The 19,707-nt window shown below is 38.6% G+C and overlaps 2 protein-coding genes and 3 non-coding genes across 7 annotated transcripts; 3 read left to right on the top strand and 2 right to left on the bottom strand.

Moving 5' to 3' along the window:
* The first annotated feature begins 2,067 nt into the window (after positions 1-2,067).
* Positions 2,068-2,189, top strand: LOC121749903. The gene has a single exon (XR_006039711.1). It is a non-coding gene; the product is annotated as a small nucleolar RNA SNORD14 (small nucleolar RNA).
* A 245-nt stretch (positions 2,190-2,434) lies between these two features.
* LOC121749938 lies at positions 2,435-2,511 on the top strand. Its single transcript, XR_006039741.1, has one exon. It is a non-coding gene; the product is annotated as a small nucleolar RNA R12 (small nucleolar RNA).
* A 66-nt stretch (positions 2,512-2,577) lies between these two features.
* On the top strand, positions 2,578-2,663 carry LOC121749922. Its single transcript, XR_006039726.1, has one exon. It is a non-coding gene; the product is annotated as a small nucleolar RNA SNORD24 (small nucleolar RNA).
* An 817-nt stretch (positions 2,664-3,480) lies between these two features.
* Positions 3,481-6,702, bottom strand: LOC121747151 (SNAP25 homologous protein SNAP33-like). Of its 3 annotated transcripts, XM_042141146.1 has the most exons (6): positions 6,468-6,702; positions 5,102-5,659; positions 4,448-4,541; positions 4,197-4,330; positions 3,863-3,960; positions 3,481-3,743 (listed from the first exon to the last, which is right to left on the bottom strand). In XM_042141146.1, the coding sequence occupies exons 2-6, from the start codon at positions 5,588-5,590 to the stop codon at positions 3,644-3,646; spliced, it is 915 nt and encodes a 304-aa protein (XP_041997080.1). In that variant the 5' UTR covers positions 5,591-5,659; positions 6,468-6,702; the 3' UTR covers positions 3,481-3,643. The 3 variants fall into 3 exon arrangements, with proteins under 3 accessions (XP_041997080.1, XP_041997078.1, XP_041997079.1); XM_042141144.1 differs by having other exon boundaries at positions 3,481-3,960; XM_042141145.1 differs by lacking the exon at positions 6,468-6,702 and adding an exon at positions 5,996-6,441 and having other exon boundaries at positions 3,481-3,960.
* Positions 6,703-11,777: 5,075 nt separating this feature from the next.
* LOC121749114 (zinc finger protein ZAT4-like) lies at positions 11,778-12,875 on the bottom strand. Its single transcript, XM_042143717.1, has one exon. The coding sequence runs from the start codon at positions 12,873-12,875 to the stop codon at positions 11,778-11,780; it is 1,098 nt and encodes a 365-aa protein (XP_041999651.1).
* Between the last annotated feature and the right edge of the window lie 6,832 nt (positions 12,876-19,707).

The following is a 19,707-nucleotide window of genomic DNA, read 5'->3' on the forward strand; positions in this document are numbered from 1 at the left end:
CACAAAGACGGGCCACCTAGGGTATATCCCATCCGCCAAGTAGTAGCCCATATCATGCTGGGTCCCGTTGGCGACAAAACTGATGGTCGGACCAACGCCATGGCACTGCTCGTGGAAAAGGGGCGACGAGTTGAGGACGTTGAGGTCGTTGTTCGACCCGACTATCCCAAAATACGCATGCCAAATCCATAGCCGGTAGTCATCAACGGCCTCCAGGATCATCGTGGATTCTTTCCCTTGTAGTCGGTCGTGTAGAATCCCTTCCAGGCAGCGGGACAGTTCTTCCACTCCCAATGCATACAATCTATGATGCCTAACATACCCGGGAACCCATGCTTCTCCCCGTGCATCTGCATCAGATACTGGCAGTCTTCGCGAGTAGGGCTTCGAAGGTACTGATCACAGAAAATTTCAATCACGCCCTGACAGAAATACTTCATACATTCAAGGGCAGTCGACTCACCGATGTGGAGGTACTCGTCCCACATGTCTCCCGCGCCTCCGTAAGCCAACTGCTTGATTGTCGCAGTGCACTTTTGAATAGGTGTGTGGCCGGGTATGCTAGCCGCATCGTGCCTGAAGCAGAAATACAGATATCGCTGCTCCAAGGCGTTAACAATACGCATAAACAGGGCTCTGCTCATCCTAAAACGGCGCCTGAAATGGTTGTCGTTGAACCGCAGCTCCTGTGCGAAGTAGTCTGAGTATAGGCGCTGATGTGCAGCTACGTGATCACGTTCAATCACTGTTCGGCGGTGGACAACTGGTCGTGGTCGAGGTACCGCCGACTGCAAGGCCATCTGCAGCAACTGATCAATCTCACGGTTCGTATAGGCCTCTAACGCTTCGTTCATTCGACGATCGTACTCCTCATCATCCCCACCACTACCACCACTACTACCACCAACGTTGCTCATTTCCCGTTGTTGATCTTGTACAAAAATTAAGATAGAGAGAGTACTTGTTAAAACAAGTGATGCGAATGAAAATGACGTGCAAATCGCATATATATAGTGTTTCAAAAATTAAAAAAAAACATTAAATTCGCTCGCCGGTCCTGAGCCTGCAAATGCGGCGAGCAGACCGGCGAGCGCATCGCGAATCGGCCAGAGCTCGCCGGTTCCAATGGTTCGGCGAGCGGACGGCAAGCGCCGAAAATCGGCTAGCCGGCCCGCTCGCCGCCATTGGAGATGCTCTTAGAGATATTTGTGACTATAAATGATACTCCCTCGGACATCATTCAAGATGACCACATTTTATTTTTATTTATCTCATTAAATATTTCCACTTTCTAATTTAAAAATAAACTTCCTCTTATCTTCCCATTAAAATATTCAATTATATTTTACAATCTACTTTATCATATTCAACTATTCAATTTAAATTCTCGTGTCATTCAAGAATGTGATCATCTTGAACGAGAGGGCTGGGGGATGATTTTATTTCAAATTTTATTTCGCAGTCTGACGTACGTCCACTAGACTGGAATATTGGAATCACAAAATAATTTGATGAAACGTCAATTGCATTTTTCCAAGTAATACACAAGCTTCTGGATTATGAATAGAAATATTAAACCATTGTAAATACTAATAAAGGGATTATGAATAGAAATAAACCATTGTAAATAGAGTACTAATTAAGAATGATACACATTTATTAAAAACATTATTGAATAATACAATTTCCCTTCCTAATTTTTACTGTTCTCATCATCTCAACAATCTACCTTATATTATATCCATTTCTGAAAACCATGTAGTATAAAACAATTCCAACTCTGTTTTTGGATATAAAATCTATCTTCACAAACAACACTATGAAATACTACTAGTCAAATTCAAAGACGGCCTATGATTGTGACAATGTTTCGGGCTACCAAATTTATCTTCCATGCATAAATATGGCTAGGCCCATTAAGAAAACCGGCCCAATAAGGCCGCTGTTCATTTTTCTAAAACCCTAACCCCTTCCAACTTGTATAAATAACCAATCACTCACCTCAATCTATACATCAACTTCCGTTGTTTCTGTTCTTCAATTATTTTGTTTTTCTTTTTATATTTCTGGCGATGATGCTAATTCAAAGGCTTGTTTCTCAAAACATTCGCAGTGGCCGCCTAATGCTTTCGCCTTCGCCAGGCTTGAGAGCATATGCAGCTTTATTCCTTCCTTGGATGTCTGAGCCAATTCCTCTTCTTTTGTTTTTTTTTTTCAAAATTGATTTCAATGCCTAAATTGCAAACCCTTGGTTTTCAATTGGTGGATCAATGGGTCTATCTTTAGGCCAAATTGAACCCTATGTCGTGTATACTCATTCCTGTATACGTGACTCTACCTTTAGCTCCGAATTCGTCCTCTTTTGTACAGGATTTTCGGTGACGAGGTAGATACAATTGTGCTAGGCTGTGTTTTCATTTCTGCTTGTGGCATGACATGAATGATGAAAAAATCAGACGGATTCCCAATGAGATTTCGATCTGTGATCACTACCAGCTACTTCTGACGTGTCTTTGCCATTCTTATTTTCTACTTTTTGATGAATCAATAGTCGATTTGAATTTGAAGAAATGTTGTAGCCGGTGATGCATGATTATATTTGCTACTCTTGATGGGATTGAATCCCATCTGATGATTCTTTATCCACCAAGATCTCTGAGGCTTTCGGCAACACCACTTTAACCCAATTACGATTCGTTTGTCTTTTTAATTTCGTTTTCTGAAATGCTAGTAGGTATTTGGATCATTGTTTTCTAAATATTCATCTGAAAATAAAACTAACGCAGTTGAAATACATTTAATTCACTGACAATAAATTCATTGAAGCTCTTAAAACATTTTTAAGTTTCAATCCATCTCTAAAAATAATAGCAATGAGTTTGTTTATTTTCAGTTTAAGTACTATAAAAAAGGAACCTTGTGTTTTACTCAAGAAACTACGCACAATATATTGTACTAGTATTGTTCATTAATCATTTTATTACAGAGACAGGAAATTCTAAATCTACTGTAATATTGTACCAAATAAACTAATTTATTTCTGTTCCTATTATAATCCTTGACAATCTTGATTGCAGGCTTTTCTTTTCTGCTCCTATTTTTGTCACTGGTTTGTTTATTACGTACAATTGAATTTTATACTAGTATAATTTAAAATTTGGATTATATGGAAATGAAAATATTCTAGAAAAGATGTGTAAAATTGAAAGGTGGTTCTGTTTAGTGAGAGTCGGCGTTGCCATAGACATGCAAAGGTGAGGGCGGCCCTGTTTAAAATAAGATGATAACGTTACCTACTTTGCCAAAAAGAAATTTTTATTATGCATGTAATATTATCATTATGGTTGAATTTTGCTACAACTAATAGGTTGGAACTGAAATCCAACATTTTTTAAGTTTAATTTAATCTGCAACAAGGGGGAAATGTTGGAATTTTTGAAGCAACCTCTAATAGACACACCATTTTCAAAGATGAAAAAATTACAGAAAAGAGGTGTATTTGCATTGATCTAGAATGATCTAACTCAAGGTGTAGAATAATTTTCTATTTTGTTGTACACAAAAGCTATATACGTAATACAAAGCTGCAAGGAAAATGTCCAAAATTTTAATATCAGTGCAGAAGCAGCAAGCAATGGCATCCCTACTTCCCAAGCAAACGACGAGTGCGCTGATTAGCACCTTTCACTCGGAAAACTAGCTCATCCACATCATCTTCGACATGATGCAAAGCTTTGTTCTGCCTGTATTAGGGTAAAACAACAACAAAAGTAATCGATCAGTGGATAAAAAGCATCTTCGCCGTGTTGAGACAAATATGGGAAAGAATGAGGTGTCCATTAGAATAGAAGGGAGCACTGACCCGTCAATCTCTGATCCCATGTCAATAGCTATATTCTTTAGTTCCCCCAAGATGTTACTTAGATCTACGAGGGCATCGTCTTGTTTCCCCTTTTCAACCTGTCATAGTTCCGTGTAATTGTAATAAGTTGTGTGTACATGAGCACGACCACGTAGCAGAGTGAATAAACTGTAGATATAACCAGATACGCCTAGTTTTACATCTATATATGTATTCCACTATTCCTATATGCAAATCATAAATCTCAACATCAGTGTGTAAAGCACATGACTCCATATATATGTATTTCAGTTTCAGCTTATTTTTATTACAGTAAACTCAAAATATTGCATACCTCAACTTTCTGGAAGGCATCTGTGGGTTCGACTAGTGGTTTACGTGTATTTGATGATCTTTCCTTTGAGGCCGAAGACAAGCCAAGCCTTTCCCTCTGCTCCAAGTGATTGCCCTTTCTATGTACCGGATCACCTACATAAGTATTAAACCATAAATCACAGCAAAAATTGCTAGGCAAAGGCCTGCCATGTGGCAGCGACTTATTTAAAGCTAAAGACGGCCCTTGGAGGGAGAAAATCGACCAGTTACCTCTAGTGATCACAGGGCCTTTTATTGCATGATTCTTCTTCGGCTTCCATGTCTTAGAGAACATGCCCCCAAGACTCCCCAAAAGCTTCTCCCCCTGAATATAAATCATGGTTTGAAACATTAGATACAAAGAAAGAAAGATGCAGTTGCATCGTCTGGACTGAACAGCATAACCGCATGCGTAAATCAACACCATATTCACACCTCCCCTCAACACGCCCGCACAAAAAAAGGTAAAAGGATAAGGAACACTTTTGAAATCTGTAGGCGTCAAGAGGAAAAATGAAGCAGGTAATGTGAGGCACAAGTTTGTAAGGGAAAAGGAAATGGAAGCTTGTAACTAAAATCGAGCAGGAAGAGATTTCAAGGTAAACATTAGCAGACCATGGTATTACGAAATAGATTATAAACAGGTTAAGCCTCTTCAGCAGCTGCAACTCTACCAGCAGATATTAGAGGTAATATTAGATACTCATGTTCTCATGAAAACTATAAAGCTCGAAAAAGCCACAAACACTGTATGAGTTATCACTAGTGATCCCCTCATATATATATATATAAAATAGAAAAAGCCTACTCTCCTGGTCAAAGATAATATGAATCGAATATGTTGATGCATTAACAGATTATAAGCAGAAAATGTGGGGAACATACCCTACTAAGGTCATGCTCTATGTCGGCTGCAGTCGTGTGAGTTCTGGTGATTTGCTCTCCCTGTTGATGCAGCATAACCAAAGTATTGGTGGCTTCTCCTCGCATGTCCTCTGCAATCTTAAGGCAATTGTTGACAGATTTGGTCGTATCTTCAGCCTTATATACGGCATAATTATCAAGTTCCTCTACAGTCTGGCTCTCTAATCCTCCAGAGTCGCGGAAATCATTCTTGTATTTGTTCCTTGAGGAATTGAAGAAACTCTGAGATGATGAGGTTCCTCTAACATCATCACCATCATCATCAAAGGGGTTTGAATTGAAGTTTGGTGTAACCAGAGCAGGTTCTGATGATGTTCTTGTAGAACCTTTAACCGATTTCAACTCATCGGTGGATTCAAATGGATTCGTTTTATGATTAGGGAAGTCAGAGGGGTCAGCTGACTTGTGCCTTGAAAGCCTATGCAAGGGAAACTTCTTGTGACCGAACATTTTGATATTTTTATCCTAATTAGGCTAAACTTTGATCAGCGAAAAAAACGATTGGAGTTTATTAAGGACCTGAAAGCACAAAAAAGAGAAACAAATGGTATGGAATCATATGAGCATGTCTGTTATTGATAAGTATATCTACAAGAATAATCAAAAGCAAGACAGTCCAAAATGCATATAACAGGACATGATATCAAGCAATATAGTAAAGGGTAAAAGCAACATAAATCGAAAATGCTTATAACAGAACATGATATCAAACAATATAAGAGGGGAAGAGAGAGAGATCAAACAGCAAAAAGATGAATTGAAGAACCATACAAATTCATTGGGATGTTTTTCTATTTACAAAAATTCAATACCATCACACAATATATTTATGTAATATATATCCAAGAAAACCACCTTCACTTTATTCCATCGACAATTGAACCAATATTATACGGCAACATTAAAACGCAAATGCCTCAAAATTGTTAAGCAGCAAAAGCATGGCTCTTCATCAAAGGCAATCCATTGAAGAAAAGGTGATCAGTAAGTTCTTAAAATATTTTCCAAGAAAATTTGGAAGTCAACAAAATATTTTCTAGAACAACAAGTCTTTTCTTCTCCTAAAAGTCTAAGAAAAGTCCAAGACTTTGACTAGCCAAAACACACAAAGAATGAATCCATGTTAGTTCAACAAACAAGACGCAAAACTTGAAAAACAGAAATGTCACATCATCTCCTTCGGAAACACACACACACATCCATCTAAATTCCAAAATAGTGGAGTAATTATAACTGGCTCAGAATCTATTTATATTTTGTAAAATGTGAGAAACCTGAAGTTCAATTAAAAAAATAGTGCAAATTAAGAAAGCTATGGAGTGAGTACCTGAAATTCTAAGAAAATTTGGGGATAATCTTGAGGCAGATTATAAGAAATAGCTCTGGTTCCTGAGAAAGGCGACCAATGTGGAGAGAAAAAATCTTGAGGGGAGCTAGAGAGGAAAAAAAGAGAGGATTAATTGTGAAGTGGATTCAGTTCGCAAACACGATCAACACGTATGTATATTTAATGGAAATGGCATGACGAAGCAGAAACTGTCAAGAAATTGCAGCTCGTTGAAATATTCAAAACTCGGTTATGGCTCTTTTTTCTATTCCGAATTTATTTCAAAGAAATCCTTGCCCGCTATTTATTTTCACGTCATTATATTTTGCTAGTTTCAACAAAGGTACCCTTGATTTCAAGAAATTTACATTTTTTTAAATTATTGAAATAGATTTTTGCCCCCTAAATTACTGAAAGATTATAACATAAGCATTTAACTTGTATTTTTAATTATTAATGTGGTTGGTGCATTGTATTATCACAATTCAAACCTAACTATAACAGTAAACACCAAACAACAATTACAAGTGCCTACAACATTTGCTTACGGTTGTTTAAGATGGACGTCTTGTGCCTTATTTTATAAAGTAAAGCTAACTGAATTACTTTTATTTAAACGGTCTAAGATTTCTAAAAAAAATGTACTGTACTTTATTTGGCTAAACCTGAAAATAGTTATTGTATCTACAAGTATATAAACATGGAATTGTTGAACATCCTTTAGGAAAATATTTTATGTGAAGTCAAAAAAGGAAAATATTTTATGTGAAGTCAAAAATGGAAAATAGTACTACTATTACTTTATTTTATTGATTTGTTAGCTTGCAATTGCCACTTGCTAGGGGACAAAGGATCTGTAACGAAAAATTCGGAAGGGGTTAATAAAACATAACTACAAGAGGAAGGATTCAATAGTAAATAAACTAAAATTATGAAAGTCAGCCGCCATTGGCAAGTCTATGGCCATTAATTACACAAATGTGCATTAACTATTCCGAACTGATAGGCATATTATATGTGAGATTAAAATGAAATTCATTCGAAAATATGTCGATGCACAAATCAAAACATATAAAATGAAATCCCTAAAATTTAATTATAGTCCCTATAGAGTCATCGAAAATATTATGTTAATTCTTGAACCATTTGTGCATCCGTGCTTTCTTAGTGTCACATAGGTATACCAAACATCTGTGATTTTAACTATCAAGTGGAGTATGTTCTTAACAATTAGGTCGTTTGGAGCAAATTAAAATTGACAAACATGGTGTTTTATTTTTAATTTTATTTAGATGAGGGAAACTCAATCGATTCCAAGACATTGGCTGAGAAACATTTCATTCACGTACAAATACATATGAAAAATAAATCATACTCTTAGAAAATGTAATTTGTCGAGTTCAATCGAAAAGATATTGATGAGATTCCCATTATAATTCATTTAGCTTTAATAGTTTTCATTCAACCAATATTGCTTCTGAGAGCATCCACAACCGTGCTCTTGCCAGCGGCACGGTTGTGGGTCCGGGTGGTACTATTCATGCCTGCTCTCTGGCAAGAGCACAACACCCACAACTATACTCTTCCATAAGGACGAGCACAGTTAATTTAAAATTCAATTAAACAATAACATTTCCATAATATTAAAATTCATTTAAAAACCACAATAAATATTACAAATGACAAATAAAATTAAACATTACATAATTAAAATCCTAAAAATGAAAATTTACATAATTAAAATCCTAAAAATGAAAATTTACATAATTAAAATCCTAAAAATTAAAAAAACCACTACTCGTTGCCGAATTTCGCCCACATGTGGTTGATTAGGTCTTCTTGTAGTTGATTGTGGATTCGAGTATCACGCATTGTGTGTCTTGTCTCGATCCTCTGGCCAACCGTCGTATGCTCGCCTCGCCGTGGGGGAGACCTCGCTGTTGAGCTTCCGGCTTCGTCCTCGTCGTAGAAGCTAGCCGCCATCGGCCCTTCGTCGGCTATAATCATGTTGTGTAATATAATACACGTGAACAAGATGTCGGCGATATTATTCACGTACCACAGCCGAGCTGGGGCCTTCACAATGTTGAATCGAGCTTGAAGGACCCCGAAGGCTCTTTCGACGTCCTTCCGCGCTGACTCTTAACGCTGCGCAAAAAGAACCCGTCTCGGGTCGTGCGGGTTGTGGAGCGTCTTCACGAACGTCGACCACCTTGGGTAGATACCATCGGCGAGATAGTAACCCATGCGGTATGTATTTCCGTTGATGGTGAAGTCGATCGCCGGTGCTACACCATTCATCACATCATTGAAGAGTGGTGAAGAATAGAGCACGTTCAAGTCGTTGTTGGATCCGGCAACGCCGAAATATGCATGCCAAATCCATAGGCGATAGTCGGCGACCGCCTCAAGGAGTCGGGCAATTCTTCCACCTCCAATGCATGCAGTCAATGCTGCCAAGCATTCCGGGAAAGCCATGGACTGATTCGTGAAGACGAAGCAACCGTTGGCAATCATCGGTGGTGGGTGCCCGAAGGAATTCATCCCCAAAAGCAGAACGAACGCCCTCGCAAAAATTCTTTAAACAAAGGATTCTAGTGGACTCACCGATATGCAAATACTCGTCGAAGATGTCGGCCGTTTGCCCAGTAGCGAGTTGCCGGATGGCACACGTACACTTCTGCAACACCGTGATACTTTGCCGGCCGGCTGTATCTACACCTGTTTGAAAGTATTCAACACGTGCGGACAATGTGTTGACAATTTACATGAACAAGCGCTTTGACATGCGAAAACGGCGCCTGAAGTAATCTGCCGGAAACCGCGGATGGTCGGCAAAGTAGTCGGCAACGAGCCTTTCGTGGGCTCCCTCCCGGTCACGATGGATGTAGCGGCGATTTGATCTAGTGCGTTGAGGAGGATGAGAGGGGTTATTCGCCGCGACATATGCTTCGTAAGCGACACGATGTTGTTCGTAGTATTCTTGTTCTTCGCGCTCCGCTTCCGCCATGAGATGAGTGAAATCCATTTGATGTTTTGAGTGAAGGTTGAATGTGTTGATAGTTTGTATAAGAATTATGAATGAGAGATGAATGAGAGATGAATTGATGTGATAAATGAGTGATGAATGTGTGTATTTATAGATGATTTTGAAAAAAAATAAAAAAAATAAAAAAATAAAAAAAATGGGAAAAAAACGGCCATATTTTTGGGATTTGGAAAATATATTTTTTATTTTTTAGCATTATTTATAATTAAATACCGATTTTTTTAAAAAAAATTTGAATGCAACGGCTACGCCGTTGCCCAATCCCGTGCCGCCACGTGTGCGTCCGCTGGCACGGACGTGCTCGATACATCGAGCAGCGCCGTGCCAGCGGCGGCACGGACGTCATCCGCCGCATGCCACCGCTGCGCATGCTCTGATGAGACTTAGAAAGTTATTCACCATGTATATATTTTTTAACTTAAAAATTTATGACCAAGATTTTAATAAGTTAAAATAATTTTGTTATAAACAGTATTTGAACTCATATTTGATACTCAGTTTAGTGTTTATAACTCTTTGATCATGATTTCAATATGACTATATGTTAAATTTTAACGTCACACTGCTTGATATATAACTCTTTTGCTTTCTAATTAGCAAATTGAAAGAATTCTTAACATTGGATCGTGCGTACAAAATACGATTACATATCCCTACTATTAGCACAATAATATATAAACATTAATTAAACATGGTAAATTAAAGCTCTAGAATTTGTAGACTTATTACATTAATTAGGAGGAAAGGAGTCAAAGGTGGCCGGCTTCTAGGCTGCAGGTATACTCGAATAAAATAATGTACATTTAGTTCTACATACATTTTGGTTGGCATATGGTAAGTTAAATAAACCATTAGAAATAGTAATCAAAACTCAAAAGTTGCTAGCCACCAATTACGCAAATGATACAAAAGAAAACAGCCCAATCACCAGTCACGTCCATGGATGATATTTTAAAATAATTTTCTAGTTATGATTATATTTTTAAATCTTTGAGTTATTTAATTAAAAACCCACCTGTAAAGTAAAAGAACGTTTCCCAAAATTCTAATGAATAATAATTTTATAGAAAGGTGAAAATTAAACCTATTTGTGCCAGTTAAGCATCACTGCGAATTTATATCACTGAGAAATGAGAATCAAATCCAAATAGATACCCATAAGAAAATCATTTTTTTATCACGAGTATTTCGTAACTTATTGACTTTATCAAAAGCCATATATATCTATCCACATCCAAAATTAACGTGTTAGTCTTGAGCCACCACCGCGGAAAAGTCGCTATATATGTGATCAAACCTTTTCTTTAACCATTTTGATGATAATTCAGTTTATTAATCTTTAACTTGTGCAAAGATAAGTGGATTCAGTAATTAATTCCTCTTTATATTCTATGGTGGTGTTCGGTTGTCAAGATAAAATAATATCAAGATATAATCTAGGACTTAGTTGTGAGATTAGCTATGACTAATTGTCCCATGATTATCCATCTAGGATTGAGTTGAAGGATTGAATTTCATGAACCAAACACACTACATATTTAATCCCGGATACAATCTTGCAAACCGAACGCTCCATATGTTTATTGTTATGTCAAGACTCACGAGAGTGAATTGTGGGTGAATGTGATGTGAAAACATTACACCTGTTCAAATTCAGTCAAATGTGGATTAAGTCTGCCTAACTTATTCACGAATTTATACTTTGAAATGGTCTTCTTAACTTACATTTTTATCAGAGTCAATGAAGTGTATATAAACTTAATTACATAAATTTGCGATGTATCTATTAATAGAGACTGATTATGAATGAAAGTGAAATGAGGTGGTTAGTCATGTTACAAGGTAGGTGGCTAAGCAACCACTTCTGTTCAATAGCACAACCTATTTTTCACTCCTTTTCTCTTCAAATCTAAGCTACACCAAAATTACCAATTTAAAAACTAATTCTTCAAATTCTTAATTGAGTTCATGAGATGAATGCTAATCCTAAACTTAGATTCAGTTAGAACCAAATGACTCATAAATTGCACAGGCATGTATGTCCAAACATAAATAGAATTCCAGAAAATGACCAAATGTAGCATATTCCATACATGTTAAAACTGTGACAGCAACATGTCAACAAGAATTCCCTAGGAAAACTGCAATGTAAAATTTGTTTTACTCCACTGGCCTAATCAATAGAATAGATTAAAAAAAATCAAAATTATGTAAAGAATTAAGAATTTGTACATTTGTGAGTGTGTGAGTGAATTCCACGATCATGAAGTGGAGAGTAGGCCGATGCGGGAGGCGCCCCCAATCCACCACGGCTCGAACTCACCACATTCCTCCTCCTCAGTAGGAGCAGGCAAGTTGAGATCAAGAGAGGCTCTGTCGGCTGTCTGATGAGGCGGAGATGCCTTGGCTTGATCCGCGATCAAGTGGGACTTCTTGTGGCCGCCTAGAGCTTGGCCCGATGGGAAAACTTTGAAGCAAACCGGGCACTCGTGCTCTTTGCTTTTCTGGCTATGTGAATCCTCTGTTTCTAGGCTGCTTCTCGGAGCGCAGCAGCCTTTGAACTTCTTGTGGCTCGCCCTGTGCCCGCCTAATGCTTGGTATGATCGAAAATCCTTCTTGCAGATTGAGCATCTAAACTTGCTGTTGCTGTTTCCCTCTCTTGATGCCTCTCTCTCTCTCCCAAACTGATCATGATGCCTTCTCTTGATCAACTTCTTGGGAGAGTTCACTTCAAACTCATCAAATCGAACCTCAGTTTCGTTGTTTAGTGATTCGAGTTTTCTTGTCTTGGTCTCGACTCTTGGAGGCTTGAGCTTCTGCAAGCTTTCTACACCAATACTTTTCGGGTCGAGTTTAGAATTCTTGCCTTCAATGTCTCCCCAGTAGCTCTTGTCCCTTGAGAGGATGATCAAGCTCAAGGCCACCTCCTCTTGCTCGTTGTGTTGATCATCATCGTTGATCTCAGTTGTTGTTGTTGCTATGGTGAGGGAAGAGGAAGAGTTTGTGATGGATGTGTTGTTGTTGTACCTTGTAGTGATGGTCCTGTCCGATCTCTTCCTCTTGCACGGAGGCGTGGTCCCTGCCTCGTTGTCCGATTGGCTGTCCATGACAAGAACTCCTCCGTTGTTCGGAGAGTGCCATTTCATGTGGCCAAACAAGGCCTTCCATGATGGGAAGGTCTTGCCACATTCCTTGCAAGCCATGGTGAGAGGTGGGAGTTTCTTCTTCAGAGGCCGTGTCTCGGGATGATGGCCTAGTGGTGGAGTGTTGTTGATCAGATGGGACCTCATGTGGCCTCCAAGTGATCTCCCACATGGGAAGCTCTTGCTGCAAAACTTGCAGATGTGCTCTTTCTCCATGGTGAAATTAAAAGGCTGAAGGAGATTGTTTTGATCTTGGAGATCTGATGAGTTAGCTAGGAACTAAGGAGAGGAGAGAGTCTATATTTCTGTTGCTCTTTCTCTCTCTTGATATTCTCTAACTATCTATCTTTCTTGTTGCACTTACTAGAAGTGGTAGCAGCTGTAGGGTAGTTGAAACTTGAAGAAAGAATCAAATAGCAAGAAACTTTGTTGCAAATGATGGCCATGAACATCAAGGAAGAAATTGAAATACTACTATAAAATAAAAGAAAGAATAGAAAAAACCAACTCTTGTACATGACTTATACTATGTTTGGGAGGAGAAATCCATGCAAAGAAAGCAAAGATGAAAAAGAGGTCATAAAAAGCAAAGGAAAGATAGCAGCACATGTACTCCAACTGAGAATCTTGCACCACCCTAATCCGACCGTCGCGGAGAAAACAATCCAACGGTTGTAAGGAAGGATTAGAACTAATTAAGTTACTACCAAAAAAAAACTATTCTTTTCTTTGTCTTGATATTAAGGAAGCCCACAATGCCAACTGAAAGATGGAATTCCACTCCTTGTTTTTGGCAGTTATTCTTTTGGCTTTACTTTTATTTTTGTTTAAATGTAATCAAATCAAGGATCCACAGTATATGGGGGTGGGCCCCTCTTCTTAAGTTGTCAACTGCTCTTTGCTTCAGCAACTCTACTCACCTATTTTTATGTATAACATACACACATTATGACTTTAATTTTATCTCTTGACCCACTTCACCACTTGTGTATGTGTTAGTTCACTAATATTCCTGTCTTTTCGATTTATGGGGTATATAATTGATTTTTTTATGTAATTAATAGTTGTTTTGGTTATTTACACATATATTACGTTTAAAATTCCTTTCTAACAGATGCTTGTAAACAAATAACGCATTGTATACTAGTTACGGATTCAGGATTAAGTGAGTTTAACCATACATGACCGACCACTTTCTTGGCTCACAATACATTTTTAATCATTACTATATAGTATTATCTTTAAGATAAGACTTTTTATTAAAATATTTGCCACACTCATCAGGGCTTGTTTGTGAACGAAAAGAGTACTTCGGAGTATAAAATAGTGTTGTTGAAAAATAAATCATGTAAAATTATCCAGGATGGTTGATAAAGAAGCAAAGTAGGGCATAATTTAGTTGGAAAAAGCTACTAGTAAGCATGTTAATGTTGACAACTTTTATAGTTCAACAACTTTGTCACAAGCTCATTTCTTAGCAAAAGTTCAAGTGTATTCAAACTGCAGGCCTTTGCTCACACGCAAGCCGGCCTCTTTCTCTCTCGTAGTGTCCCACTATTAGCCGGCATTCATTGTATGATTTAGCTGTATATAAGTTCATCAAATCTTGCCATCTTCTTGTAATCTTGTTCTCTTTTATACTGATTTTTAATTAGGGGATCGGTTAGCACGTCCTTAATTAAGGGGGCAATTCATTTGAGATGTGGTTTGGGAAATTTTAATTATTTTTTCTTATAAAAGATAAATTGCCATGTGGGGGTGTGTCATATTGATCTTTTTTTCATGGCCCAAACAATCTTGAGATGCAAGAAAGAACTAGTGCAAGATATTTGTCTGTGCAGTGATACTTGATTTAGTAGGAGGGAAGTGGTTAGTTCAGTGAAAAAAGAGCATGTAGGTTTTTTTTTTTTGCTTGATTAGTGGAGTAGTATAATTATAGATGATGTTATGGTAAGAAGATGACTAAGATAGCTATGCAAAACAATATAAAGTGTTGTTTTGCTTATTATGTGTGTGATAGTTGTAGAAGCAAGTGCATTGCTATTATTGCATATTCATAGTCCTATTGGTGTAGCGATGGCTAAAGGTGCATAAAGTGTTGGCCTTTTGGAATTATTAACATACATTGTGTTTAATTAATACCACCTTTCACCCACTTTGAAGGACCACAAATTAGGCTGCATTAAAATGTAATGTGTGTGTGAATAAAATTAGGTATCAAGGGTAAAAACTGTCATTTTGTTGAGGTAAATAGGATGGCCAAAAGTAGACATCTATTCAACATAACTATACTATTCCTTTGATCTTAGACCTAAGTGTTAATCCAAAGCATTATTAATTTGAACCACTAATTATCTTGAGAGATAAGCCCCCACAATTCAACTTCATACTTATGCATGCATTATCAACTATACAATTAGTACACCTAACACCAAGCTATTTAGCGAAAAACAATTATTAATGACCACTTTAAACCACAAGTGTAAGAGCACAATCATTTTGCAAGGGCGGAGCCAGAAATTCATACAAGGAGGGGCAAAAATATGCTAAAGAAATTTTATGAATTGAAGAAGGGGCACGTAATGAAAAATTAAAATAAATCTTTATAGCAAATTATACATACATATATACAAAGGGAAATATGGGCGGGAACAAATGCCCCTCCTAGCTTAATACTAGATCCGCCCATGAATAAGAACCCATTGTATATTGCGCAAAATTTAAAGGTTAATATGTTTTAAGACTTAGCCAGTTGTATTACATCACTTTTAAGACTTGACAATTAGTATTGCAAAACTTTTATATTTATTGCTATTAAAAATATCTTCAAATTTTACCGGTAATGTTCGTCTATTTATCCAACATACACATTGTTCTACCGGATGGTGTAGCAACTCTTTTATTTCATAAATCAAAACTTTTGGATAGAGCGTCTTTTTTTTTCTATAATATAGGTTGATTTCATTACTTTTTTTATTGTTATTGTTTCTATTTTAAAATATTTTGTAATGCTATTTTATTGGTCCCGATTTTAAGACTTGACATTTTTTAGCACATAAAAAAGCGTTGATGTTTGGGTAACTAATTAAAGACAGTAACACTAATATTAATTTGAAATTGTAACTAACAAGATATCCAAGACAAGATGAAACTTTGTATGGGCAAAGTGACTTCACTTGTGAGCAAAAGAGCAGATGCATTTTTATGGTGAAATTGACAAGAATGCCAGAGAAAGGTTGGCCACTCACTCATCTTGTCTTCTCCCACGCCTTGTGAGTGACATTATTACTACAAAAAAGATGCCATTCTTAGTCATTTATTGGTCAATTTCTTCTCACTATTCAACACCATCCAAGACCTAACCCCTAACTCCAACAAACCTACAATTATAGTAGTAGTTTATGCTAAAAACTAGTGTCACAATAATTCAGTAAATATTATTATACTTCTCCAGTTTCCACTTTTTCTCCTATTGCTAGTTATATTTTATGTCTACAAATAAAATAAGATGGTGCCTAAATTTTGCGTAAGATTATTTATTTGGGACCTCAAATTATAACAACCTTTAGTGGACTTGGCACTTTTATTACCTTGTTATTAGAGAAGCATGTTCCATTAATCTCAATGTGGTTATGTGCATGCTTAGAGCATCTCCAGTGGGCGGACATCCCACTCGGACATCCACTAGGACATCCCAAAAACACCTCCTGCCACGTCACTAGGACATCCCACCCCACTGCCACATCACTAGGACATCCCCTGCATATCCGCCCTTCCCATCGCCCTTCCCACTAGGACATCCCGCAATTAAAAAAATCACAATAATTTAATTTTAACATAAACAAAAAGTACGGGAAAGCAAAATACGGAAAAATTACGGGAAATACTTGAAAAGGGCAAACATACAAAGTCATAAAACATAAAAAAAAAAAAACAAATTTAGGAAAAAAAGAAAAATACATAATCATGAAAAAAAAATACATAGTCCAACATCCCCGGCTCACTCCGCACTGTCCTCGTCGCCCGTGCCGTCGCCGCTACCAGTGCCTGGCCCGTCGTCCCCTCCGCTTATCTCGGCGCCATCATCTCCAATGGGTGGCATCCCCAAATCGCGCCGACATCCATCGATGATTTCCTTCAGCATCCTCTTGTACGTCGCATAGGTCGCGCCATGCCACCTATGCATGGTCCGGATATAATTTTGGGTTATTTGTGCGCGGGCGAGGCGGTTGAAATCTTCCGATTCAGCAGGGGCCCCCGATTCGACCTCGAACGACCCGCTTCCGCTGCTGCTTCCCCGACCCCTCCGCTGCGCTGCTTTTTGCCCAACCGGGCGACGACGACGGCGAGCGTCTGATTGAGGTAGCGGGGAAACCTCATCGGCTTCTGGGAGCTCGTGCGAACCAGCACTGCTGCTGTATTCACCGGAAGCGTTGATCTTCGTCCGCTTCCAGCCCGATTCGACACCCCCACAGAACTTTGGGGAATCCTTCACCACGAGAAAGGCCTCCCACTGGTCGAATTGTTTGAACTTCAAGGCTCTGTCGGGGTACTGAGAAAAGGAACGGCTCCGGACATCCTCCTCGGACGTACCGCTGCTTGCCTGGCGGAGGTTGTTTTGGTAGATACCAGCGAATCGACTAAGCTTAGGCCTCAACCGCTCCCACTGTTTCCTGCACTGTTCCGGAACGCGACGCTTCGCCCCAGCCGGTTTGTGTGTGTGGTAGGCTTCAGCGATACGATGCCACAGTCTGTCAATATGCTGGTTGGCACCGACATAGGGATCCTCGACTATTGCCACCCAAGCCTTTGCAAGCGCAACGTTTTCCCACGGGCTCCAGACCGTCCTCTTTCCCGTCTCTTCCTCATCCTCCTCCTCTGCCACCGTTCGAGAGGAAGAGCCCGGGGCTTTCCCCTTGTCCTTGCCACGTCCCATCCCCCTGCCCCTGCCCCTGCCCCTGCCCCTTGCTGCTGCCCCCACATCATCGGGAGTCTCCGTGATTGGAGATAGCCCCAACTCCTCAAAAGAGAAAGTTTCCAAGCCGGTGAACTGAGTCTCCGGAACATAAGTGGAGGGGGTATCCGTAGACAGCGTATCCATCACCGGGCGATACACATCGTCCGCTACTGGTTCATGACCCCTGCCACCCCCTCCCCCAGGCATCATCCCGGGCATCATCTCCGGCATCATCCCCTGCATCATCCCGGGCATCATCCCCGGCATCATCCCCGGTATCATCCCACCCATACCCATCATATTTGGGGTCATGCCCCCCATCCCCATACCCGGCATCATCATATTTGGGGTCATACCCCCCATACCACCCATCCAATTGTACATATAAGGGGACATCATCCCACTCATTCCACCCATTCCACCCATCCCACCCATCCCCGACATTCCCGGAACCGTTGACGCACTTCCGCTAACGTTTCCCTCCAGATCTATGGGAAACGCCGGAGTCTGCGACTCGCTCGTGGCCGGGGAGTTCCTATCGTTCTCCATTAAGTAGAAATGAAATTTGTAGTAAAAGAAGAGAAAAACTTGTTAACACAAGTGGTGCAAATGAAATGAAGTTCAACGAGCCGTATATATAGAATTTAAAAAAAAAAAAATCAAATATCGGACGTCCGACCTTCGCCACAGTGGCGCCCGTCCACCCGCCCGTCCCCGGGACGTCCGAGGACACCCGAAGTCCTCACGGGACGTCCGTATCCGACCTCCGACCTCCCAACGGCGGACGTCCCGTCGCCCTTCCCGGTGTCCGACCGGACGTCCTACCGGAGGGGCGCCATAGGAGATGCTCTTAGTAGATTGCATCAGTTGGCCCACCTTTAAAATAAAGTCATATCATATGTCATGTATTTTGTGTACATAGCAAGTGTGTGTGTTTGAGCATAAGGACATGAACAAGTTAAGAAAATGCCAAATAGAGTTAAGAGAATTTTGCTTATTTCAATTCTAATTTTTGGACTTTGTTTTATCAATTTTGAAACCTTTCAACTTATAATTATCTCATCTCTTCTACTACTTTATACTGAATTGAAATTGAGATCTTAAAATTCCTCCGGCGTATGTTAAGTCTTTAATATCGACTATAGACTACTATTATATTGAACTTATTGAGTTATATTGATGTGTTTCATCTATTCAATTTGCAATTTTCTGATTAACATTTTTATGTCAAATGGATCTAACTAATTTGCAAAAAAAAGGTAGAGAGGATATTAAAACATTTTAAAGATGAGACTTAATTTGCATCTGGAGCATCATTACTTACTAATGATGAAAGGCATGAAATAAAGTAAGAACTGCAAAAGATGATCACACTAAACAATATCTTTAATCCCAAGTCAAAGCAAGATGTGTAAACACTAAACATGCTCTCATTTTCAGCAAATTGAAAAGCTGTAGCACCACTTCGAGAACACTTGTATCAGCAAAAGCCACTTAATGCCACTTAATTAAATAAATATACACTGGTCCATACATAAAAATCTTCATATACTTATATAAAAATATTTAAATATAAATATATTTATCCAACTTGATCTGCTTTGACATCAGTATTTAGCAACTGAAGAGTTAATCATCTAGGAATTCGTCTTGCCTGTTCCAGGCAGGCATGTTGCAAGTTCATTAATTGCTGACCATTTCCTGAATTAAAAGCTTCTTTAATTAAATCCATTTGAATATAAATTATTTTAAAAAAGTCAACTGGGTTAAAATAATTTAGTTGGCTGCATTTGTATCACACACTATGACAATACATTGTGATCTTCTTACTAGGTGGTGGTATAATATCAAAATATTAATTTCAATATATTTAATTATCAAGTTTAATTATCGTCGATAAAAGTCTGATTATACTAAAATAGTTTAGAAAAAAATAATATACCTTTGGTTAAAGAAATTTGTCATTTTCCCTGGGATTGGAATGGAATGGTTCTTAAATTTAGAATAAGTTAGATCATAAATGACTCATATATAAATAAATTTCACTCACATGTCACATGTCACATGTACACACACAAATAGAGCTGCAAG

Source organism: Salvia splendens, chromosome 9 (genome assembly GCF_004379255.2).
Source record: "Salvia splendens isolate huo1 chromosome 9, SspV2, whole genome shotgun sequence".
Classification (NCBI taxonomy): Eukaryota; Viridiplantae; Streptophyta; class Magnoliopsida; order Lamiales; family Lamiaceae; genus Salvia; species Salvia splendens.

Excerpts from the sequence above, each read along its gene's own strand:
- LOC121747151 (XM_042141144.1), bottom strand. The coding sequence starts at position 5,590 with ATGTTCGGTCACAAGAAGTTTCCCTTGCATAGGCTTTCAAGGCACAAG. Across the intron at positions 4,331-4,447 it reads AGGCCCTGTGATCACTAGAG|GTGATCCGGTACATAGAAAG; the intron begins GTAACTGGTCGA and ends ATACTTATGTAG. Across the intron at positions 3,961-4,196 it reads ATGCCTTCCAGAAAGTTGAG|GTTGAAAAGGGGAAACAAGA; the intron begins GTATGCAATATT and ends GAACTATGACAG.
- LOC121749114 (XM_042143717.1), bottom strand. The coding sequence starts at position 12,875 with ATGGAGAAAGAGCACATCTGCAAGTTTTGCAGCAAGAGCTTCCCATGT.